Here is a 25,856-nt window from a genome sequence, read left to right on the forward strand (position 1 = left end):
ATGGTGTTAGGTAGGGGAATTCCCAGTGAGGATGAAGAAATGGCATTAGATGCCCAAGTCAGGACGATGTGTGACTTGGAGGGAACTGTGAAGTGATGATGTTTCCCCTGATATTGCTGCTCTTGTCCTTCATGATGGTGGATGTCATGTGGCTGAAAAGTGCTGTCGAAGTAAGCCTAGGGATTTGCTGCAGTGCATCCTGTGGATAGGTCATACTGCAGCCACAGTACGCCAGCGATGGATATTGTCTGCAGTGGCAGGGGCACCGATCTAGCGGATTGCCTTGTCCTGGACGATGTTGTGCTTCTTGAGTGTTGTAGCTGCACTCATCTAGGCAAATAGTGAGTATTCTATTACAATCCTGACATGAGCCGTGCAATGGTGGTGAGGCTTTGCGAGCCATCATGGAGTGAGTCAATCGTTGCAGGGTACCTAACCCCTGCAATGTTGTTATTATGGTTGGTCCAGTTATGTTTCTGGTCACTGATGACCCCCAGGGTGGAATACATTGCATCTGTGATCATGGTTTGTGTAGTGCAATTGCGTAGATATTATTGATGCTGCTGCCCATTGCCCCATGTCTTCATTTTGCCTTATCAGTGCAACACAGTTCCAGCTGACCGCCTGCTGTCTCTCCGAATTACATTGTGATCCAGCCATATAAGAGACAACTTCACTCTAGATTCAATACACTGAACAACATAACAATTCAGCATCTATACTTGTGCCATTAAAGGGGAGCTGTGCTTCTGTGATGTTCTCACAATCTTAAATATTTTAAAGAGAGAGAGGGAGAGAGATCTGTGAATTTATTGCCTTATCTATTGGAAGATTAAGAGATTATGACTTAGGGGAAGGAGTGTACATAGAGTTACAAAGAATCTACAGCGCAGAAACAAGCCATTTGGCTCAACTGGTCTATGCCAGTGTTTATAATCCACATGAGACTCCTCCCATTCTAATGACCTCTTCCCACCTTGCCCCCATAATCCCTCTGTTCCTTTCTCCGTCATAGCTGCTGACTCGCCATCGCCCGTTTTGCGCTATCGCTGAAGACTAATTTCACCTCCTCTGCGGAAAGAAATTCCTCCTAAATTCTTTATTTGATCTGTTAGTGACTATCTTATATTTGTGCCCCCATGTTCTAGGCTCACCCAGAAGTGGAAACAGTTTCTCCACATCCACCCTATTGAACCCCTTTATAATTTAAAAGACCTCTACCAGGTCCCCTTAGTCCACACAGCTACACTACCATCCCTTCTCCCTTCCCCATAATTTCTAAATACATTATATCTGCAATGTTTAATTGCCAATCCTGTCCTGTCTGGAGCCATGTTTCCGTTATCCCTATTATATCGGCTTCCTCAATTTTAATTATTGGTTCTAATTCCCCCATACTGATGCACTGTACGTTGTTATACAAGCAATTGAAAAGGCTGTTATTTTTCAATACTCCTGCTTCATTTTGGTCAGGTATTTTATTATTACTTCCTATAACCTTTTCTGTTCCTTGAGTGTAGCTTGTAGTGTTGCCACACTTTGAAGAGTCATCAAACTGAGCGGTGCTACTGGCTGTAGAATGTCTTTGGTCGGAGCCTATCACAACCAGAGAGGGTCATAGCATCTGGGAGCCAGGGAAAACAGGAATTGGAGGAAATGCTAGAAAAAGACAGAATTAAAGTATTGCAACCATTGCAGATGCTCAGCTCCCTGGTTCTTGTGTAGTGTTGTAGAATTTGTTTCAGTGATGTTGGTTGAAGCATCAAAACTGGGGAGAACTCCCCTGCTCTTCTTTAAAGTAGTACTGATGTGGAGATGCCGGTGATGGACTGGGGTTGACAATTGTAAACAATTTTACAACACCAAGTTATAGTCCAGCAATTTTATTTTAAATTCACAAGCTTTCGGAGGCTTCCCCCTTCGTCAGGTGAACGATGTGCACATCGTTCACCTGACGAAGGGGGAAGCCTCCGAAAGCTTGTGAATTTAAAATAAAATTGCTGGACTATAACTTGGTGTTGTAAAATTGTTTACAATTAAAGTAGTACCACATAGGCTTTTATGTCCATCTGAGAGAGCAGACAGGGCCTCGGTTTAACATCTCACTTGAAAGACAGCACTACAGGCAGCGCAACACTCCCGCAGTACTGCACTGGAGTGTCGGCCTAGATTTTTGTGCTTCGGTCTCTGGAGTGGAACTTGAACCCATGACCTTCTGACTCGGAGGCAAGAGTGCTGCCCAGTGAGCAATGGATGACACCCGTGCTGAGGTCAGTTGTGGAACCCAACTGCTGCCCTGACTCGGATCAGCAAAATTAATACAGATCGAGGATCGACCCTGTCCCATCCGGATCTGCACGACACCAGGCAGTGCATTTACCAACTTAGCCATTGGAGGAGCTTGTACTTGTGCTCTTAGATCTGGAAAGTGAAACTGCCACCCTGCTAGGTTGGGGTGTGCGAACATCCAGACCAGCCTTGGACCGAGTAATTTTTCATTGTTCCACAATTTACTGTTCAAGAGCCTCTTGAAAGCATGGTGTCAAATTCTATCAGGTGACCCACGGCTGAGGAACCAGTAAATTGTATCTGTGATCATGGTTTGTGTAGTGCAATTGCATTGATATTATTGACGCTGCTGCCCACTGCCCCATGTCTTCATTTTGCCTTATCAGTGCAACGCAGTTCCAGCCGACTGCCTGCTGTCTCTTCGAGTTATATTATGATCCAGCCATATAAAAGACAGCTGCACTGTGGACTTAATAAACTGAGCATCAAGACAATTCTGCAACTATATTTGTGCCATTAGAGGGGAGCTGCGCTTCTGTGATATTCTCACAATCTTAAATGTTATAAAGAGAGAGAGATCTGTGCATTTATTGCCCCTTCGATTGGAATGTCGAGAGTGGAGGACTGAGGAGACGGAGAGCAGTTTGTCATGTTGCTGCTCTATTTGTCATCTTTGGTACACAGAGACTGATTCTCGACAGTGACAAGAAGCAGTAGGCACAACACATTTGGCCAGGAAGGGAGCTTCTACCACACTTCCAGCGAAGTTACAGCAGAAGAGCGGGAATTTCCCGGCCAAGGTACCTTGACATCAGGAACAGGTACAGACGTGATTGGAATTCAGGCAACCTTTTAATGGCACTTGTGTCTAATCCTAGAATCAGAAGCTTTAGAAAACTAGCAAAAGCTGAACCAACAAGCTTCAGGAAAGCTCAACCAGCCCCCCCAAAAAGGTGACAATTCAGAACGGCCCTGGTTCTCAGCTTCTGACACGTGGAAAACAAGTAGTTGCACAGGCTTGTAACTTAAATTGTGGATATAGCCAACAATTCCTTCACTTGTATTAGAGGGAAAAAAACATGTACTTGAAAGCCTGAAGGGGAACTATGAATCTCACCACCACCCCCCACCAGAAATTTTGATCTTTGACATTATATAAACCACACTGCAGAGACTTAATCCATGCTAGCACTTCAGTGCAGCACTAAGAAAGTGCTGCACTGTCGGAGGTACCGTCTTTTGGATGAGACGTTAAACCAAGGCCCCGTTTGCCCTTTCAAGTGTACGTAAAAAATCCTACAGCACCTTTCGATAAAGAGTAGGGGAGATCTGCCCAATGCCCTGGTTGATTTTGATCCCTCAACCAACACCTAAAATAGATTATCTGGTTGTTTATTTCATTGCTGTTTGTGGGATCTTGCTGTGCGCAAATTGGCTGTCGCGTTTCCTACACTACAACAATGGCTACACTTCAAACGTACTTCATTGCCTTGATAGTGTTTTGGGACATCCTGAGGTCATGAAAGGCATTTTATAAACGCAAGTCTTCTTTCTTTCCATTTTGTGTATTTTGCGGTGTTTTGGAATCTACAACAAACGCGGGCATTTTTCACGTAGAAGGGGACATCTGTTGAATCTTACTGAAAACTTCTCTTTTCTTGCCATTAGTGACAAATTATTTCCTCTGTATTTTAGAGCTTCTTTCTCCCAGTAGCAGCAGATAATTTATTTCTGGGAGAAAAAGTTCTAATGAATATTCTTTTTTAAAAAAAATTGCCTGTTAGCAAACAAGCGTTTTGACCCTTGCTGGGCGTTAATTAGCAGTTGCATTTGCCTATGTTACAATGGTGACCACACTTCAAAAGTAGGCTGCGAGGTGCTTTGGGATGTCCTGAGGATGTGATAGATGCAGGTTCTTTCTTTCTTTGGTCTTACTGACCATGGGATCATTCTAATCAGGGCTGGGGGCCACACACCCCTTCTCAATGTGTCCCTCCACCCCATGCATGCTCCATGTTATAGCTCCTCTCCTAGTTGGGGTGATCTAGGGACGTAGTCCCCAGGAAAATGGTACTTTTTTTATCCGAAGTGGTGCAATTCTAAACTTTTTTAAAAAAAGCTTCACTGCTGATTGATTTTTAATCTTAAGAAAAAAATGTGACATTTGAGTTTTCAACAGTCCAAAAGATCATCACTTCCCCAAAATGTACCTCAGCTGTTACTCTTCCTATATCGTACCTCCCAACCCAGTTCGCAGAGGTGAGCTGTCCTTTCTAGACTTTAGTGCAGAGACACTGAATCCTTTCCAGCTCCTCACCCTGTTCACAGAGAAACTTTCTCCTCATCTAACCCGCTCCAGTTGCTGTATGCTGGCACCCTTCTTTCTTTCTCTTCCCTCCCCTCAGTTCAATATGGTATTTTTCCTGCCCTCCAGCCCAATTCAAGATTGTATTCTTCCAACCCCTGCATTTCAAGTTCCAATCTTCTTCTCTCCCCCGCCCCGCACAAGCTCCTCTCTGGCTCGCTCCATTTAAGATGGCGCACTTTCCCCCCCCCCCCCCGCTCCCCGGTTCACGCTGTTGCTCGCCCTCCTTTTCCCCTCCCTCTCGGGGGAGGATTTGTGGTTGGAAGACTCGGAAGTATGGGTATCCCGCAGATCCTGCCGAATTTGATGGGGGAGTCGGACATCGCGGGAAAGGGGGGGGGGGGGGTTTGGCTGATAGCAGGGAGGAAGTCGGACATCACAGAAGGGGGGAGTTGGACATCACGTGGTGGGGGTGGGGGAGTCGACTGAAAGCGGGGAGGGAGTCGGACATCACAGTGGGGGGGGGGGGGAGGGGGAGTCGGACATCACTGTGGGGGGGAGGAGTTGGCCGATATTGAGGGGGGAGGAGTTGGGCATCGCGGGGGCGGGGGGAGTCAGATGATCACAGAGAGAGGGCAGGGGTCAGCCGATTGCAGGGAGCTGATCATGTGGAGGTTAGTTTTGGGGGGGGCCGGGGGGAAGGACTCCTGCTCCTCATGGCCCACAAGCAGTGCTGGAAAGGCACTTACCTGATGTGTCCGTCCCTTCGTGCCTCCCTTCAGCTGCCGGGTTTCCCGAGACCTGGGGAACCCAGCCTTCAGGTGTTAGAACTAAAAGTTAAGTTAAAACGGAGGCCCGCAACCTCCTTAAAATATTGAGCATTGTAGGCTTGTGGCCAATATTTGCATAGTATGAAATTAGCACTACTGTTAAAACAGCGGTCAGAGGATAAACGTTCGACTATTAATATCACCAACAGCAATTCTACTCTCACACATTTGGAGTAGAACTATGGAGGTTCCTAAGGAAAGATTTGCATCTATCTGGCCTGTCTACTGATTCTTTTTTCTTTCTGTTATTTATTTTAATTTATGGTGATCATGGGACTATTCCAATCCCCCCTTCTCCAGATTTTCCGTCACTCTCCATATAGTCGTCACTCCATCTCTCTCTTACATAAGAACATAAGAAATAGGAGCAGGAGTAGGCCTGTTCCTCCATTCAATAAGATAGTGGCTGATCTTTTTTCCCAACTTCACTTTCCCACCCGATCCCCATATCCCTTGATTCCTATTGTGTCCAAAAATCTATCGATCTCGGTTTTGAATATAGTCAATGGCTGAGTGACCAGAGCCCTCTGGGGTAGAGAATTCTGAGTGAAGACATTTTTCCTCATACCAGTCCTAAATGGCCAACCCCATATCCTGAGACTATGACCCCTAGTTCTAGACTCTCCAGCCAGGGGAAACAGCCCTTCAGCATCTGCCCCGTCAAGCCCTCTAAGACTTTTATATGGTTCAATGAGATCACCTCTCATTCTTCTAAACGCCAGAGAGTATAGGCCCATTCTACTCAACCTCTCCTCATAGGACAGCTCTCTCAACCCAGGAATCAATCTAGTGAACCTTCGTTGTACCTCCTCTTAAGCAAGTATATCCTTCCTTGGGTAAGGAGACCAAAACTGTAGTCCTATATAATTGCAGCAAGACTTCCTTACTCTTATACTCTGACCTCCTTGCAATAAAGGCTAACATACCATTTGCTTTCCTATTTGCTTGCTGTGCCTGCAAATTAACTTTCTGGGATTCTTTTATTTATTCGTTCATGGGATGTGGGCGTCGCTGGCGAGGCCAGCATTTATTGCCCATCCCTAATTGCCCTTGAGAAGGTGGTGGTGAGCCGCCTTCTTGAACCGCTGCAGTCGGAGTGGTGACGGTTCTCCCACAGTGCTGTTAGGTCGGAAGTTCCAGGATTTTGACCCAGCGACGATGAAGGAACGGCGATATATTTCCAAGTCAGGATGGTGTGTGACTTGAAGGGGAACGTGCAGGTGGTGGTGTTCCCATGCTGCCCTTGTCCTTCTAGGTGGTAGAGGTCGCGGGTTTGGGAGGTGCTGTCGAAGAAGCCTTGGCGAGTTGCTGCAGTGGATCCTGTGTACGAGGACACCCAAATCCCTCTGAATACCAATATTTAATAGTTTCTCACCTTTTAAAAAAATATTCTGCTTTTCTTTTCTTCCTACCAAAGTGGATAATTTCACTTTTGATTTCAGTCTTGATTTATTTTTTTCTATACCTGTGCCCCTTTCTGCCACCAACACCTGTGCCCCTTTCTGCCACCAACACTCTGGTTTCGTCCTTTGCTTGTTTCTCTCCTGGCAGTTTCATTTTCCAGAGCGTGCTGGTATTCCTCTAATTACCTTTTATAAACATTGATTAAAATAGAGATGTCAGCCGCATATGTTCCTCATGAAGTCTAGGTTTGTTGATCTCGTAACTAATCGGCATTATTTCGCTCCTGCCACGTCTGTCCCTGTTGATTGGATTCAGTTGGATGGCATGAGGATCAATGAGACAGATGATTGGAAATGCTTCACATTTTCTGCCCAATTTAAAATATTTTCATGTTCCAAATCTTTCAGTGCATTTTAGAGAAGATTTTTCACTTCACTGCTCCCAGCATACGCTAGGAGTTCATGTGCTGACCCACAGCTTATGATTTTCTGGACAGATGAAGCTCTTGCAGGTGAGAACTGAAGCATTTAACTTTTTGTTAAATGTTGGCATCTTGTATTCTCGGGTCTGAAGTTACGACTTGAAACATCTGCATCGATGTCGCTCACTGGCTTTTTGTTGAAGGCTACAATCAAAACCTATGTCCTCTTGAGGGCCATTGTCTAGAATTCTGCAGCACCCTATACAATGGAGCGATGAATTGGGTCTAAGTCTACAGTCAGCTCTTGATTTCAGTCATGCTACTTTAGGTTGTTGGCAAGTGGAGGCAACTTCTCATGAATGGATGCCAAGAGGGCCACTGAGTAACAGTTGTGACAAGGCCCAAAGGCACATCTTTGCTGTATCATGAATACCACTGGTCTGTGTGAATTGGTCTCTTAGTTTGCAGAGCAGATGTATCTGTACACTATTAGCTGTCTCTTATAATGAATGATCAGCAATTGCCTGAGGGAACTCATGTATAAATTTGACTATGTTACCAACAGAGGAGGAATAAAACAGACACTACATCAGAGCGTCTTGTTTGAGTCCGTTCGGACACATTAGTGATACTAAAGTTGGCAGATTGTTTGGGCCTGTCACGATTTTATGTTGAACGGCTTCAAATTGGGAATTTGTAAAATTGCTGAGGCTCGCTGTTCATCAGCTCGTCCAGTGTTAGCCCATGTTTAGTGGAAATGAATCACTGTCCAGCAATGTTGTGACCACTGAGAAGAACTATCACAAGACTCCCAATGCCCCTCTTTTATTACAGCGGCCCTGTTTTTGGCAGCAGTGCTGAAATATAAATGGGATGGTATTAGTGCTGGCAAGTAGCTCAGGAGGTGGTTTGCCAATGCTCCCTCAGAGGCACAGTACTGCTGAAGGTGCTGGCTGCCTTTTTGTTTCTGTGTACTGATGGGCCCCTTGCTCAGTTTGCTGCCCAGCCTGGCAAAGTGGTTTATTGCATTGATCTGGTATGTATGGACCTCTCCAGCCATCTTGAAAAGTCTCAAAGCCAGAAATAAAACGTGAGGAAAGTAGCTTCCAAACAACTACACATGCAAAAAGCTCGAGTGCTGCAGTTGTTTCTCTGTGGCTGCCCTGACTCTAAAATCTGTTGACGATGTAAATGGAACAGATTGCAAGCTGCTGGGAGCTCGAGCTTCAAGCAAAAACTGTTAAAAAGAAAGACTTGACAACACCTCAACCTGCCTCACGCAAAGAACTATTTTTGCAGTACAATGACTGTTATGTAGGCAAATGCCGCAGCATTGTCCAGTTGATGAATGGCCACTTGATCTGTATTGTTTGAGAGAGCACTGTTGGTCAAGACACCAGGAGAACTTCTTGTTTGTTTTCAGATAGTACCATGGGCCCTTTAATGTCCACCTGAACCACTGGGACAGGTGCCGCCTTGGGTTGAACATCTCATCTGAAAGATGACGCCTTCCACAACTCAGCACTCCCTCCGTACCGTGTGAGTGTAGATTATGTGCTTGGGTCTTGGCATGGGGTATTACCAACAATGTTATGATCCAGAGATGAGAGTGCTATGAGCCGAGCCAAGTCGACACGCAATATAAAGAGAATATAATATGCTACAACACAAAGGTAGCATAAAATCTTCCTTCATACTCTTTGCTCCAAGTCAATTCTTATTCCTGATGTCTGTCCACTGGATGTCTCCTCAGCTATTGCTTCCCCAGTGTTCTTCCCATCTACAGGGATGTCAGTGTTCAACAGGAACCCAGTCCTAACATGATCATGATTGGAGGACATGACCTACTGTAAATGACTCTTTAGGGGTGTCTTATTCTGGGTCTGGGCCCAGGCAACGAATATCATGAAAATGGGTGGGTCAGAATGCACACCTGTAAGGAAACCAACCCAACTTTCCTTCCATTAATTTAAATGTGTGCAGACCCAGGAAAAATTCCTCTTAGTGGTTTGACGCAAATGTGGAATATTCTTTGTTGTTTGTAAGGGCAGTGAGGAGACGCTGATATCGAAAACAGGCACCTTCATTGTGATTTACCTTTAAGCGCTTGTAGTGCAGACTTTAGAAAGTGGAGTAGTGCTGGACCTTGATGTTGCTTTTTAAAAAAAAACAGAAAATGCTGGAAATACACAGCACTTTGATTTAGCATCCTAAAGAGGAAAGGTCAGCTAATGTTTTGGATGATGTTTTCATCTGAAATGGAAAAGCTCCTTTTACAGGGCTGATGAGAGCAAGTCAGGGCAGGTCCCCAGAAGAAAAAAAAGTCGAAGGGGGTGAGCACCAAGTCGAGATCGAGTTCAAGCCTACACATAGGCGCAGGTGGACTTGGCTGTGCACATGCAGCATTTCTCCATTTACACTTGGGATTGCCAGCACTGGTAACTGTGGGGCCTGCTGAAAATTCTCGTGCTGTAGCTTGTTCAACAGTCCTTTCAGATGGCAGAACGGTATGCAGAAGACAAAACCCTCAACAAATTCAGTGCTTGATTACCATTGTGGAAGCAATTACAATTGTGATAATGATTGCTTTGGACCAGGTTGAATTGCTGCAGGTGAGTATACTTTACACCCTGGTAGTGTTGGTTTCAGGTGAGAAGGAGGCAGTCATGGCAATAAGACATGCATTCTCCATCTATTCTACTCGAATATGAAGCAGTTTCAAAGCAGGGATCCTTCAGCAGAATTTTCCAGAAATCTACAGTTGCTCGCTCAGTCCAATTAGTTCAGAACATGGCCTTTTGATATTCCTGCGTGATCTCCCCTTTTGACCCTTGTCATCAATCTGATGGAACACTCCTTTTCTAACTGGTATTATTAATACTAATCAACTCCACCACAGGTTGAAGAATTTCTAATTGATGATTTTTCATGTCTTGACAGCTTCCTGAAATGCTAGCAATGCATCCACAAACGGCATAATCCAACTTGTAAAGGTTCTCTGTATTGACTAACTCATGGGTAGGACTGTATTGCAAGGCAGCAACACATCATCGGAATTTCCAATCACCTTGTCTGCACCTATACTCTTCCAGCTGTTCTTCAGATTCTGTCTTTAACCCTTTTTGACTCCAGCTGAGGAAACCTGAGTGTGTTTGTATGATATTCCTCGATCTGTTATTTTAATGGAGAAGTTAACATATTTAATGTTAACGGGTTAATGACTCTGTTAGAATAGTGGACAAAGGAATGTCTTACAAACCAATACTATCACAAACAGTAACTTCTGAACTTTGTGTTTTTAATTGATTGTACCAACTACTTTTAATGTTACATGGGAAATATTGGCTACTTAAGAACTTAAAAAAATTCAAGTAAGAAGAAGCCATCCAACAACAGCTTGCATTTATATAGTGCCTTTAACGTAATAAGGCGGTTTACAGGAGCGTTATCAAACAAAATTTGACACCGAGCCACATAAGGAGATATTAGGACAGGTGACCAAAAGCTTGATCAAAGAGGTGGGTTTTAAGGAGCATCTTAAAGGAGGAGAGGGAGGTAGAGAGGCAAAGAGGTTTAGGGAGGGAATTCCAGAGCTTAGGGCCTAGGCAGCTGAAGGCCCGGCCGCCGATGGTGGGGGAGAGGGAGTGGGGAATGTGTTCAGCCCATCAAGTCCACCTACTCTCTCCAGACATCTTCACCCATACATCAAGACAGCCCATCAAGATCTGAATGAGTTCATTGAGATCATAGTTACGAACTATCTAGGATTCTCTTCTACTTGACTGGGTTGTGAAAGCCACACAAAGGGCAATGATCCAGCCCTGTGAGACCTCTTGTACAGGCAGGACCCTAGAAGTCTCCCTGACGTAGCTGAACTTGAGCGAGGCCACCAAATTAATCTGACCTTCAAAGTACATGGCTCCCAGCATGTGCTTAACTGTAGCAACAACCTCAATGTGTCATCGTGTTTTCCCAAAAGTACCGTATAACAAAACTGGACAGTGATGTCACAAACTGTATGTGAAGATCTTTTGAATAAAAACAAAAAAAGAGTGGGGTCTGAGTGATTGTGATATCGTAACTTTCTCTCAGGGATGGTTACTTTTACCAAAGCAAAATTTCAAGGTCTGATCAAAACCTGACATTAGAAAATATTCGGGCATCTATTTTGAAGCAGTCTATTACCGTGCTTGTAAAAACATAGGGTGTGATAGAAAAAGAAATGTTGAGGTTATCCAAACTCAAGCCAAGCCGAGATTTTTGTTTCGTGGCCCAGTCAATTAAATGGAGCAGAATTGATTACTTAAGATTTCGGACCTGAATTCTCCCGTCTCCACCCTTGCTCATCTGCTGCTGAATCCCTCATCCATGCCTTTGTTACATCTAGATTTGACTATTCCAATGATCTCCTGGCCGGCCTCCCATCTCCCACCCTCCATAAACTTGAGCTCATCCAAAACTCTGCTGCCTGTATCCTAACTTGCACCAAGCCCCGTTCACCCATCACCCCTGTGCTCGCTGACCTACATTGGCTCACAGTCCGGGAACGTCTCAATTTTAAAATTTTCATCCTTTTTTTTCAAATCCCTCCATGGCCTCGCCGCTCCCTGTCTCTGTAACCTGCTCCACCCCTACAACCTTCCGAGATCTCTGCGCTCCTCCAATTCTTGCCTCTTGTGCATCCCCAATTTTCATCGCTCCACCATTGGCGGCCATGCCTTCAGCTGCCTCGGCCCTAAGCTCTGGAATTTCCATCCTAAACCTCTCCGCCTCTCTACCTCTCTCTCCTCCTTTAAGATGGACCTTAAAACCTACCTCTTTGACCAAGCTTTTGGTCACCTGTCCTAATATTTCCTTCTGTGGATCGGTATCAAATTGTGTTCGATAACGCTCCTGTGAAAAGCCTTGGGACGTTTTACTATGTTAAATGCGAGGTGTTGTTGTTGTTGTTGTTGTTGTAGTAGTAGTAGTAGTAGTAGTAGTAGTAGTAGTAGTAGTAGTAGTAGTAGTAGTAGTATTGCACTGGTCGATCCAATTATGTGTTGATACTGAAACGATCTCTGTTTTAATTTTTCATCTTCATTCAGTTGGCCGGAAGCAATTTATGAAGTTCGAGTGGGCCCAGAATGCAGCCAGCGTGCTTGGATGTGAACTGGAGGAACTTTCAACTTCAGTCTTCAAACATCACCTCAAGCAGATCATCCAGCAGGCTACAAACCGGTTTAATTCGGAGGACACGACAGACAGCACAACAGGTACAGAGACGGAGACCATCTCATCCAAAACCAGTCCAGGCCAGCTTGACAAGCTTATATTTTTTCTTAAGCTGTTTTCTTTGATAAAATAGAAGGAGTTGACTGCACATAGGGCAGTCAGAATGAGCTATGACTAGTCTAGCTAAGTAGAAACGCACCTTGTCCAATAATTGTAATAGAATTGACATTGAGAGGTGGCACTAATTCTCCTGATGACTCAGAGGTAAAGAAACAAAGACTTGCTTATATATAGCTCCTTTCATGACCTCAGAACGTCCCAAAGGGCTTTACAGCCAATGAAGTACTTTCGAAGTGTAACCACTGTTGTAATGTAGGAAATGCGGCAGCCAATTTGTGCACAGCAAGATCCCACAAACAGCAATGTGATAATGACCAGATAATCTGTTTTTTCAGTGATGTTGGTTGAGGGATAAATATTGGCCAGGACACCAGGGAGAACTCTCCTGCTCTTCTTCGAAACAGTGCCATGGGGTCTTTTACGTCCACCTGAGAGGGCAGATAGGGCCTTGGTTTAATGTTTCATCTGAAAGACGGCAGTGCAGTGCTCCCTCAGTGCTCCACTGGGAGTGTCAGCCTAGATTTTGTGCTCAATTCTCTGGAGCGGGGCTCGGACCTGCAACCTTCTGACTCAGAGGCGAGAGTGCTATCTACGGAGTCACAGCTGGTAAAGTCAGCCATCCAGACTGGGAAGGTCCCGTGTTCTATCCCTATTGTGTGATGAGTTAGCAAATCTTAGCCCAGGCAGCAGTAAAGGTACAACAATTGGCCACAGCACCCCCTGATTAGGGAAGAGAAAGGGCTAATGCTCTTGATGGCCATACAGTGATCCCAGCTGGATATCGGCGTTTGTGGACGTGACAGGGGGATAGAATAGGCTCGGTTGTAATGCCTTCACAGCCTGATGGCTTTTGCTGACAGTTTCTGTCAAAACCCACAAGCGAATAATAGTCATTTGGGCACAGCGATGGAGGATGCCCAATTTATGTATGCATTTGGGCAGCCAGATGCATACATAAATTACAGTGTGGTGTTTGTGCACATTGCATTACTTTTCATACTCGGATTATGTGTGAGAATCGGGCGCTAGTTGCTGAGTGAATTTAAATAGGCCAGCGGTGGCCATATTTCAGGTTCCCTTGCCACTGTCAATGTAATGTAAATGCACCATTGAACTGTGCACAGTTGTTCAGGATAGCATTGTGATCTCCTTCAGTCATATTGGGCAAGTTTAGGACAGACGCAGGAATGTTTATTTTACACAGAGGGTGATCAAAAGATGGAATGGGTTGCCAGGGAAGGATGGTTGAGGTTAGGACACTGGACACATTTCAGAAGCAGCCAGGTGCAACAAAGGGAGTACAATAGGTTTGCTCATCTGGAAGGATGAGATCAAATGGGCTGTAGCTCCTTTCTCATCAAAACCTATTTTCTGACAACACTGACTATGCAACTTGAGGTCATGAGGTTCTATACAATGGTAAGTTGGAAGTGCCTCTCTACCTCGCTCTCCTCCTTTAAGTCGCTCCTTAAAACCTACCTCTTTGACCAAGCTTTTGGTCACCTCTCCTAATATCTCTTTATGTAGCTTGGTGTCAAATGTTGTCTGGTGACGCTCCTGCGAAGCGCCTCCGGACGTTTTTACTACGTCAAAGGCACTATATAAATTCAAGTTGTTGTTGTTGATCCTCTAACTCATAACGGCAATGAATCTGTCGGTTTAACAATGTAGCAATACAATGCTACTTAATGCTGCCAGGATATCTGTGTATAATCAGCAACTGAGGACAAGATCTCTTGGGAAATTGGCATTCATTGCCAAGTTTTCTAGATCCTGGGCAAATGGCATAATGTCTAATAAACCTTGGCACCAAGAAATGTTGCATTATCCATTAGGATGATCCCTCACTTTAATGAATCTCCAAAGAAGGTTATGCTTTGCTGGTTGGGTATTAAAATGCTCAGAATGTAGCCATAAGGTTACAATGCCTTAGTAGCTGTGCTTCCAAATGAGCCTAGGCTGATGTGAGCTGTATGCAAATGAATAAGTTGCACTACAATTAATGAGCACACCGATGAAAAGCAATCTCCATAGATCAGCGAGTTCAAAATGAATCGTATCTATCTCTTCTCCCACAAGGGAACTTCCTCTCCATCAAGTGCCAGAACTGCTAACATTGATTTTCGGTATGAGCGCTGTGGAAAAAAAGAAATGAAGAGAAATGCTTGCATTTATATAGCTCCTTAGCACATCATTGAAAAACATCTATGATTTTAAGCAATAAATTACTTTTGGAGAGCAGTGACTGTTTTAAAGGCAAATGCTGCAGTGAGAATTTCCCACCCTCATTACTAGCAGCTAGTCTTACAGTGACATGAGCAATTTGAATGTCTCACTTGTTTTATTGCCACCAAGAGGCTCCATCTCTGCTCAATGTATAAAGAAGATTGATTTCAGTGCTGCTGAATCATTTCTATTAGTTCAAACTATTTATTGTGCCAAAATTATGCCCAAATATATCAGGTTGGTGCTCAACAGCAGGGCTTTGAAGACGTCTACTCTTCTTAAACTTTTTGCTGTTTGTGGGACCTTGCTGTGCTCAAATTAGCTGCTGCGTTTCCTACATTACAACAGTGACTACACTTCAAAAGAACTTCATTGGCTGGAAAGCACTTTGGGACGTCCGGAGGTCATGAAAGGCACAATATAAATATAGCTTCATGCAAGTCTTTTCTTTTTCCTTTTTAAGTACGGAATAAAGCACTGTACGTGTACCTGCATAGAACACTGTACGTGTACCTGCATAGAGCACTGTACGTGTACCTGCATAGAGCACTGTACGTGTACCTGCATAGAGCACTGTACGTGTACCTCATAGAACACTGTACGTGTACCTGCATAGAGCACTGTACGTGTACCTGCATAGAGCACTGTACGTGTACCTCATAGAACACTGTACGTGTACCTGCATAGAGCACTGTACGTGTACCTGCATAGAGCACTGTACGTGTACCTGCATAGAGCACTGTACGTGTACCTGCATAGAACACTGTACGTGTACCTGCATAGAACACTGTACGTGTACCTGCATAGAGCACTGTACGTGTACCTGCATAGAGCACTGTACGTGTACCTGCATAGAGCACTGTACGTGTACCTGCATAGAGCACTGTACGTGTACCTGCATAGAGCACTGTACGTGTACCTGCATAGAGCACTGTACGTGTACCTGCATAGAGCACTGTACGTGTACCTGCATAGAGCACTGTACGTGTACCTGCATAGAACACTGTACGTGTACCTGCATAGAGCACTGTACGTGTACCTCATAGAGCACTGTACGTGTACCTGCATAGAGCACTGTACGTGTACCTCATAGAACACTGTACGTGTACCTGCATAGAGCACTGTACGTGTACCTCATAGAACACTGTACGTGTACCTGCATAGAACACTGTACGTGTACCTGCATAGAACACTGTACAGGAACCTGCATAGAACACTGTACAGGAACCTGCATAGAGCAGCAACCTGCGCATTTACATCTAATGGGCCAGCCCCGTGGATGACTGTATTTGATGCGTTGCACTATAAAGTGATGCTCTGTGCTCAACATTTAGTTGTTAAGACAATTTGTAACAGTTTAGTCTTGCTTTGTAACTTTATAATATGTTTTACTTTCCCCAAAGGAAAACAGACTGTGCCAGTGGCAGCCATTTTATAAATGCATCCAAGTATTTTTCCTAGGATTCACTGGAGCTCTTTAATGCTATTGGATTTAGAAGTGGTGTGGTTGGTTATTTAAGGAGAGTCTGGCTGTGTTGCACAAGGCGTGCATTAAATCTTAGGAAATTCTGAAAAATGACTGCCAAAATTGGAGACTGTTTTTCAGTTACCTTCGATTCTTTTAACTTCCATCTGTTTGAGATTGTCAGCTCTACACAGCATAGCTTGTCTAAGAGACAGGGGTGAGATCTGATTCCCAACCACTGAATCTGCAGCTAGGCTCCAACATGTGCCACCCATATCAGTAGTCACTTTTTATAAACTCATTTTAGAAAGTGAGCCAACACAGCACTACAAGGTAAAATCTTCACAACTTGTTGACTAACATAGGATGGCTGAAAACTAAGATGGGACTGCTCCTTGAAGTAAGACTGGTCTACACTAAGCCAGTGTGTAAAATAAACACAAATGTATGAAGGGGGACAATTTTCTGAGCACACATTAATGGGGAGATCTCGCCCACCACCCCTGCACGTCGAAAGATCACAGCTCTAATATTGGGTTCACTGAAATCAGTTCCTACCATTGGTGTGTGCTGACAGTGGTGGAGGATTCCTCCTCAATGGGGCATACTCTCAACATTACCGAGTAAAATCTTCTAGAGTCGAAAACAAAAATTGATTTGGAAAAATGCTCGTTAAACAGTAAGTAGGAGGTCCTCCCCCGATGGCTCGGCTGATTAAGACAATGCATCAATGAGCTTTACAGATCATGAAGGCCAAGCTTCTGTTCCTGGTATTTACTGAATTATCTGATCTCGGGTTATGGTCCTACAATTGACGGTGCCCCTGGAATTTGGAGGGGAAAATTGAGCAGAGTTCTGCCTCTGACTGTCATCTAGTGACAGCTGCTGAAAGCGCAGGTATTTTTGGGTGAGCACATGAATCAGGCTCGGCTGCAGTGCCCTCTCATGGTTAAGTAGCACGCTAAGAGTCAATCTCGAGGCTCATACATGTAGAATGGCCACTTCGGTGTGGTACCAGTAGCTGTGTATTAATACTACAGCAAAGAGTCGATACCTTCACCAGAGTGGCACCAGAGGGTGGTGACTCTAGTAAGGTATGGGTGAGGCATTATATCCTATGCCCTCATAGTTTGAAAATAAAGTTTAAAAAATAGTGGCAACTCACGATGGTCCAGAGCGGAGGGAGAGAGGTTTGTTTTCTGCCCCTCCTCCATTCCCCTTTCTGCTTGGTTTCCAATCTCAAGACCTGCTGCTCTGCAGAGTTACTGTTCATTTCACAGAGACCTAATACCTGTCAGCTTTCTCCTTACCTACACTAAGAGGATTGTTATTAAGGATCCGGAAAAGAAATGGTCAGAGTATTTCAAGCATTTGCAAGTGCAAGAGCTAAGAAGCGTGATTTTAATGTTCTGAGCCGAACATATTGACATTGAAAATCCTATTATAGAAAATGAGCTTCACCTCGCCATAAATCTGAATCTTCTCCACTTGTTCTGTAGACCAGATAACAATACACTGTATAACAGAGATTACAGATATTGTGGCTTACTGTCAAATGGAATAAACTGCTTTCATTGCCAGAAAGAAAAGTTCATGTTAAATATACATAGATATAAATGATTAATTTTACCATTAGACGGAAACAGATTAATCTAAAATGATGCAATGATTATAATTTTTTTTTACAGGACTAGGGGACGTTAGTTAGGCTGATACCCCAGTGATGGGGAAATAATGGGGAAGAGGTTCTGCCTGCCTGTTCTGGTGGACATTAAGGAAGAGCAGAGAGTTCTCCCGGTGTCCTGGCCAACATTCCTTTCTCGGCTAAAACCACCGAAACACAGGTGAACTGGCTGTTCATCTTGCTGTTGTTTGTGGGGTGTCGCTGGTACAGAATGGTTGTTACATTTGCTGACATAACAACAGTTACCGCACTTCAAAAGTAATTCATTTTGTAAAGCATTTTGAGACGTGCTGTATCAATGCAAATATTATCTATTTCCAACAGTTATATTCTGCATTGTTCTGACCAGATGACACAATGGCAGGAAGTCTTTTTTAGTTCACTGGTAGCGACAATAAAAGTTGTAGTTTACTCCTCTGTCCAGCGGAGGCTACCACTAGCGGAGGAGAAAGGCAGAGTCTGGAATATCTGTGTACATCTGGACAGGTCAGAGCTTGTAATGACCACAAATGGTCTTTTTTTGAAAGTTCCAAAGTTTAGTTCAGACTCACAAAAAAGGACTGTTTTTTTGGGGGAAGAGGGACACTAGGTGCAGTTGGTCCTTTCATCTGTGATTTGGATTTGAATCTAGCCCACACTGATGGACAGCAATGTTGCCAACTGTGCCATGTGAGTGTGAGACATCCAACCTGTTCTCCTCTGTTGCCTTTAGGTCCTCGTTTGACAGGTTTGGAGTGTATGGAAGGAATGGCTGCTGGATTATATGAAGAACTATTTGCCATTATCATTATGCTCATCAACAGGTAAAAGTTGGATAGACTTGTGTCATGTAAATAATTTCACACTAACTGACGGGAAGAGCTTGCTCATAGACCATGTTCAATGTACATGAAGTTAGTGATGGCAGTTTCTCAGTTTAGATAAACTGGTCAACATATCTAGGGGTGGTGGGTGAGTGGGGATTATTTTAGTCTCTTTACATGTGGCCAAAGGATTTAGGTGCCAACTTTCTGATTGTAAACTAAGTCTGGATTGGTGAATGTATCAGATATTGAGACATTCCAGAAGATCTCATGACTAACCTTTGCTCCTCACTACTGACCATGGTCAAAAGAGGAGATGGGAGACAATACATTTGAGAGATTGCTCAACAAGAAAAACAGAAGTAATATTGACTAGTATTGTTGCTTTATAACCATTTGAAATGTTAATGTGTCAGAGAATGGTTTATTTACTGCATCTTGACATTTTTTAGTGAAAATTCCTGCCATTCTACTTTGTCGATTCATTTTCAGAATTGACTAATCTTGATGCTCTCTGTCAGCATGTTATCAAATCAGTCAGTTGTTAAAACAACAACATTAGTCAACGATAATTTTTCCTCTCTCTTTCCAATTGAGCCTCTTTCTTTCATGTCTTCACTTGGCCACGAGGCCTTGCTGGTCAAAGTGGAAGGAAAGCTGATCCCAGCTCTGCTCTGAAACTGGATGCAGAGGAATGCACAATAACAGTGCAGTGATTGCTATCCTTCTGATTTTCTGTCCACTCTTTGTTTCTTTCCTGCCACATCTTCTCTGTCATCGCTTTTCAGTTTGGCACCATGTGATATAGCGGCAGAACTCAGGTTAGTTGCTTTCATCCTCTTTATTCTTCACAGTGGCTACACTTCTACAACAGTCCACAGTGTGGCTTAACACTGGCTTTTCAATATACATCAAACATATGATTCTGAGACGAGGTAGCTGGCAAACTCAAAGACTCAGCTTTCATTGACTGCTAAATTAAGCGAATTATTCCAATTATTATTTAATGATCATTATGGACTGTGCAACTCCTCACAATGCAGGCTGAGATCGGAAACTCGCTGTGCGCCGGATCAAAGATACAAATCTGCTTCCTACCATACTGATTTAGCAGCACAGTGAGTGACAGAATGGTCATTGCAGTCACTGAAACTTCTGTGAAATGTAATGTGGGCGTATGAACTTCTCATACTGTCTCCACTTGAACTGTGAAAAAACCATGGGTAAAGTTATAGATTTTGTTGCTCCAAACATTGGTTTATTCTGGAGACAGCATTTTGGGCTGTATAACAACAGGGTGAAATGTAATTCTTGCCAAAGGTGGTGGGACCACCTTGAGGTGATGAATTGAGAGTATGGCACAATAATAAAGCTTATCGGCTTAATTGTCATTTGTTTTTATTGTGGTGTTTAGGTATGAATCCAACAAATAAGCCTGGTGACAGCACTAGTTGGGGGAGGGGAGGTTTAAAATTTTGCCCCTCAACTCCTTATGCAGTAAGTGCTGCTAAGTTATATTAAGAGGTGCTCGAGAGAAGGTGAGAAGCTTCACAATCAGATGGGGAGTGAACACTTTCTGCACCTAGTGACCAGATGACAAGTGCCATTGACTGTGGATTGGGGGGATATACCTCATAAGCCTCCTGATTTACCTGAGAGGATCTTGGATCATTTCTGCTGATCCCCTGACCCCAATATGGCAGCTGACTGCTTTGCCCCAATGTCCTGTAGTGCACTGGGGAAGTTTGCCTACAACATCGAGAGTTGGCACAGGTGAAGCAGGATCCACCTGGGAGATTTGGTCAGATGGGGACTGGAGTGTGGCATGGAACAAGTATATAAAAGAAGGGGAAAAAAATAACTTAATTAAAACAGATGTAAAAAAAACATAGTGTCAATTTTCCAACACCTTTGGCAGGAAAACAAAGTTAAACCTTTTCCTGCCATAAAATATTGGCGTCAGTGACTGGAAGACGGGGAGACACGTGTTGAATCTACCAGTAACCAGACATAGAAAAAACTGGTGCAATAATGATGATTTGCAGGCTTTATAAATATGATTTGAGTATAGTATTAAATTAACTAGTGACTACTAATGGCAGAATGTCACTCCTACACCAGATTTCCTTCTCTGTCGCTTACACAAATTGGACATCGTTGATCCTTGCTATAAAGTCTAATTGGAAATTCAGCTTTCTATTGGGTGCTTGGACACATAGAGGAGCAGCTTCTACTCATGAAATGACACTCGCTTCTGCGCTTATGTTCCTCAGGTCAGTTTCCTCCCAGCAGTTGTCACTGACGTCAATCATGGTGGTGGACACGCCCGGCTTTCAGAATCCACGGCATGAAAACGAAGACCGAGCAGCCACGTTCGAAGAGCTCTGTCACAACTACGTGCATGAGAGGCTACAGGTGCTTTTCCATGAGAGAACCTTTGTGTCTCAGCTGGATAGATACAAGGAGGTGAAGTCACTATATTTACATTTTTTTTTATCTGTTTTGGTGAATCTTGAAAGATCTGCTGGAAGCCTCAGGTCTTAGCAAACTGGCTAGATTTCTATGGAATGCCTTGGATTTTTGCTGTTCTTAATCTTTTTCAATGACTTGGATACAGGTAACGTAAGTAGAACACTGAGGTTTGCCAGTAGCACAAAGTTATGCTAGAAAGCAGGAAGTTCTGAGGAGTTGAGATCCCAAAGAGGGGACTGCCTGCGGGTATATAAGCCCTAAACAATATGGAAGAGATAAATCTGGGACACTATTTCAAGACAAGTTATGACAGTAGGGCAAGGTTTTTTAATTACACCTCCATCCTGCACTTTGGGACATTTTTCTACACTAAAGGCGTTCTATAAATGCAGATTCTTCTTTTCCATCAAACTGGTGAATTGCAAACTATGCATCCATGCATATTAAAAGAAGTTAGGGAAAAGATAGCAGAGGCGCTATTACATATATATATATAAAAATTCATTAGAAAAGGGAATAGTGCCAGAGGACCGGCGGACAGCTAATGTGATGCCTATATTTAAAAAGGGAGATAGAAACTGTCCAGGGAACTATAGACCAATTTGCTTAACGTCGGTGGTAGGAAAGATAATGGAATCCTTACTCAAAGATGTAATAGAAAAACATCTAGAAACCGAAAATATAATAAAGAATAGTCAGGACGGATTTCAAAAGGGAAAGTCATGCTTGACCAAACTTATTGAATTCTTTGAAGAAGTAACAGAAAGGTTAGACAAGGGTAATGTAGTAGATGTAATATACTTGGTTTTCAAAAGGCCTTTGATGAGATAGACTCCTGACTAAGGTCAGAGCATTTGGAGTCAAGGGACAAATAGCAGAATGGATAGCAAGTTGGCTACAAAACAGAAAACACAGGGTAGGGGTTAAAGGTAGTTACTCAGGCTGGCAATAGGTGTGAAGTGGTGTTCCACAAGGATCGGTGCTGGGACCACTGTTGTTTACCATTCACATAAACAATTTGTACTTGGGAAATGGAAGTACAATTTCCAAATTTGCGGACAACACCAAATTGGGGGGAATAGTTAATACCGAGGAGGACTGCAACAAAATACAGGAAGACATTAATAAATTTGCAGAATGGGCGTGTAATTGGCAAATGAATTTCAATATAGACAAGTGTGAGGTATTATAATTTGGTAGGAAGAATAAGGGGGCCACATACTGCTTGGATGGTAAGTCTAAATGGGATAGAGGAGCAGAGGGATCTCTGGGTACAGATACACAAATCACTAAAAGTAGCGACGCAGGTTAATAAGGCCATAAAAAAAAGCAAACCAAGCACTGGGATTCATTTCTAGAGGGATAGAATTGAAAAGCAGAGAAGTTATGTTAAACTTGTATAGAACCTTGGTTAGACGTGTTTGGAATATTGTGAACAGTTCTGGTCTCCGTATTATAAAAGGATATAGAGGCACTGGAGAAGGTACAAAAAAGATCTACTAGGATGATACCAGAACTGAAAGGATATACTTATAAGGAAAGGTTGAACAGGCTGGGGCTCTTTTCTCTAGAAAAGAGAAGGCTGAGGGGTGACCTGATACATTAAGCTTATAAAAGGGTTTGATAGGGTAGACGTAGAGAAGATGTTTCCACTTGTGGGGGAGACCAGAACCAGGGGCCATGAATATAAGATAGTCACTAATAAATCCAATAGGGAATTCAGGAGAAACTTCTTTACCCAGAGAGTGGTTAGAATGTGGAACTCGCTACCACAAGGAGGAGTTGAGGTGACTAGCATAAATGCATTTAAGGCGAAGCTGGATAAACATATGGGGGAGAAAGGAATAGAAGGATGTGCTGATAGGATTAGATGAAGTAGGGAGAGAGGAGGCTCATGTGGAGCATAAACAACAGCATAGACCTGTTGGGCCGAATGGCCTGTTCTGTTTCTGTGCTGTACATTCTATGTAATTCTATGTAAGGACTGGTGCTAGGAAGTTGTCCTTTGCACAAAGAGGGATCAATATTTGGAATGGACTCTGGGTAGGGTAGTGGAGGCAAAACCCCTGGAATTATTTAAGAACAGTTAGATGCTGTGGTGGATAACTGTAGGTTGTTGTAGATGGATGAGCTAACATGGGCTGTCTTGCGAGCTTGTGACTTATGGCCATTTAGTAATTAGGCAGGTAAATAGTAAATTATAGATAATATTGAGAATTGTATTTCATTTGTTGAGGTCACACATAGAGTATTGTTGCTCAGTTGGATCGTTGTACTTACAGTCTGATAGGTGTGGCAGATGGAGTCAGTTGATACCTCATTTATTGATAGTGTGAATTGATGGCAGGGAGGGCAAAGGTAGGATGGGTGGAGAGGCCGGAAAGGTAGAGAGAGAGGAATCATGCACGTGGGGAGATCATAAAAATATCTTCCGAGGGACACAAAATTAGAGCCTTATGGAGCGGGATTGGATCTTGGGGATGGAGCAGAAAGGAAGTCAAAGGCTGCTGAGAAAGGGGAGGCCTGTCGAGGCAAAAATTGGTGAACGCATGGTAAGATGTAATGGGTAACTATACCGGTAAATTCTAGATTCTACGTGTTCAGCATGTTATAAATGTTATTGGTAGGGTCAAATGATAGGCAGCCAAGGTCACATATGGCTGTTGGTTGCTTCCCTCACATGTCAATATTTAAGTGAATCACTTGATTATTTGAACCAATTAGAAAACTGTGACATTTTTTTGTGCTATGGACACTTGTAAAATTTGATGTGCCAAATGATAGACTTTTAATTATACCTAATAATGGATACAGCTATTAAAAAGAAATCATCTGTCAAGTTTATAACATTTTATGACTTAAGACATTTGTAGAACTTTAAACAGAATAGGTACTTATTAAATTAACGGTTTTAATCTTGCTCAACAGGAAAAAATTCAGGTAACATTTGACACAGCAGAAACCTCTCCAGCATCTACGGTGTCAGTCATCGATCAAACTTCAAATCAGGTAAGGAAAGTAGAGACTTTCCAATGGGTTTTGTAGGATCTGGGAACATTAATCTTGAACATTTGTGACTCCTGGTACTCAAGTGATTAGAGATATCTAGAGGGCTGGACAGGCTGATCCATCTCTGTGACAGGAATCAATGCAGCAGCCGTGAGGTGCCAAGGTATTAAGGGTAAGTTCATACCCTCCAACTCTGTCTATAGTTTTTACCTTCAACTTGATCAGAGCCAGTCTAATTGCGACATAATAACAGCTTACATACGTCCTCACATAAAAAAAGAAACTGCCCCAGAGCATTTAACAATGGACAAAAAGCAGGAAAGAAAGCAGATAAATACTGGGTGGGATGTTGGAGAGACAAATGGGAGGGTCAAAGGGAAGTTGAGTAGGAATTTTAGGAGATTCTTGAAGGTGGGGAGGGAGGGAGGAGGGAGGTAGCAAGGCAATGTAGTTTGTGGAGGAAATTCCAGAGGACAGGAGCATAGTGACTGAAAGATTAGCTTCTGATGGTGGAGCGGGGAGCAAGCAGTGATCTGGATCATAGGGATAAAGGGTGTGGACAGGGAATTGCAGCTCAGGAGGATTGTTGAGAAAGGGCGAACACCCCTGGAGTTATTTAGAGAGGAATAGCATTTAAAGCAATAAGATTTCAAAGAAAAAGGAAAATTATGACCCCTGCTCAGGACACCTTTATGTATTAAAATCAGCTGTTGACTTTCGTCTGCTTTTGAATTTCTTTTGAAAGAGTAATCTATATGAAGAAGACGACCAGCAGAAGCAGTTGGTTGTCCGGGTGATTTAAATGTCTTTGGTGGGAAGGATTCACGCTCCGTTCCTTGTTGATGTCATGACAGTCAGAAACGGGAGAATTTATAATGGGGAACAGGGAAATGGCAGAGCAATTAAACAAATACTTTGGTTCTGTCTTCACGGAAGAGGACACAAATAACTTCCCAGAAATGCTAGGGAACCAAGGGACTAGTGAGACGGAGGAATTAAAGGAAATTAGTATTAGTAAAAAGATAGTGCTGGAGAAATTAATGGGACTGAAAGCCGATAAATCCCCAGGGCCTGATAATCTGCATCCCAGAGTATTAAAGAGGTAGTCAGGGAAATAATGGATGCATTAGTTGTCATCTTCCAAAATTTTATAGATTATGGAACAGTTCCTGCAGATTGGAGGGTGGCAAATGTAACCCCACTATTTAAAAAAGGAGGGAGAGAGAAAACAGGGACTACAGACCGGTTAGCCTAACATCAGCAGTGGGGAAAATGCTAGAGTCTATTATAAAGGATGTGATAACAGGACATTTAGAAAATATCAACAGGATTAGACAAAGTCAACATAGATTTATGAAAGGGAAATCATGTTTGACAAACCTACTGGAGTTTTTTGAGGATGTAACTGGTAGAATAGATAAGGGAGAACCAGTGGATGTGATTTATTTGGATTTTCAGAAGGCCTTTGATAAAGTCCCACATAAGAGGTTAGTGTGCAAAATTAAAGCACATGAGATTGGTGGTAATATAATGGCCTGGATTGAAAATTGGTTAACAGACAGGAAACAGAGAGTAGGAATAAATGGGTGTTTTTCGGGGTGGCAGGCGGTGACT

At 43.3% G+C, this 25,856-nt stretch overlaps 1 protein-coding gene across 5 annotated transcripts in view; it reads left to right on the forward strand.

Annotated features, from left to right (window-relative positions):
- The window catches only part of LOC137342242 (unconventional myosin-XVIIIb-like), a 265,799-nt gene that overhangs the window by 75,177 nt on the left and 164,766 nt on the right, over nt 1-25,856 (forward strand). For all 5 annotated transcript variants that reach the window (XM_068006069.1, XM_068006068.1, XM_068006071.1 and 2 more), the window contains 4 exons: nt 12,337-12,504; nt 18,671-18,761; nt 21,035-21,227; nt 24,162-24,242. In XM_068006069.1, coding sequence (XP_067862170.1) covers nt 12,337-12,504; nt 18,671-18,761; nt 21,035-21,227; nt 24,162-24,242 — 533 coding nt within the window. The remainder of the gene's footprint in view (nt 1-12,336; nt 12,505-18,670; nt 18,762-21,034; nt 21,228-24,161; nt 24,243-25,856) is intronic.

This window comes from Heptranchias perlo, chromosome 25 (assembly GCF_035084215.1).
Source record: "Heptranchias perlo isolate sHepPer1 chromosome 25, sHepPer1.hap1, whole genome shotgun sequence".
NCBI classification, from domain to species: Eukaryota; Metazoa; Chordata; class Chondrichthyes; order Hexanchiformes; family Hexanchidae; genus Heptranchias; species Heptranchias perlo.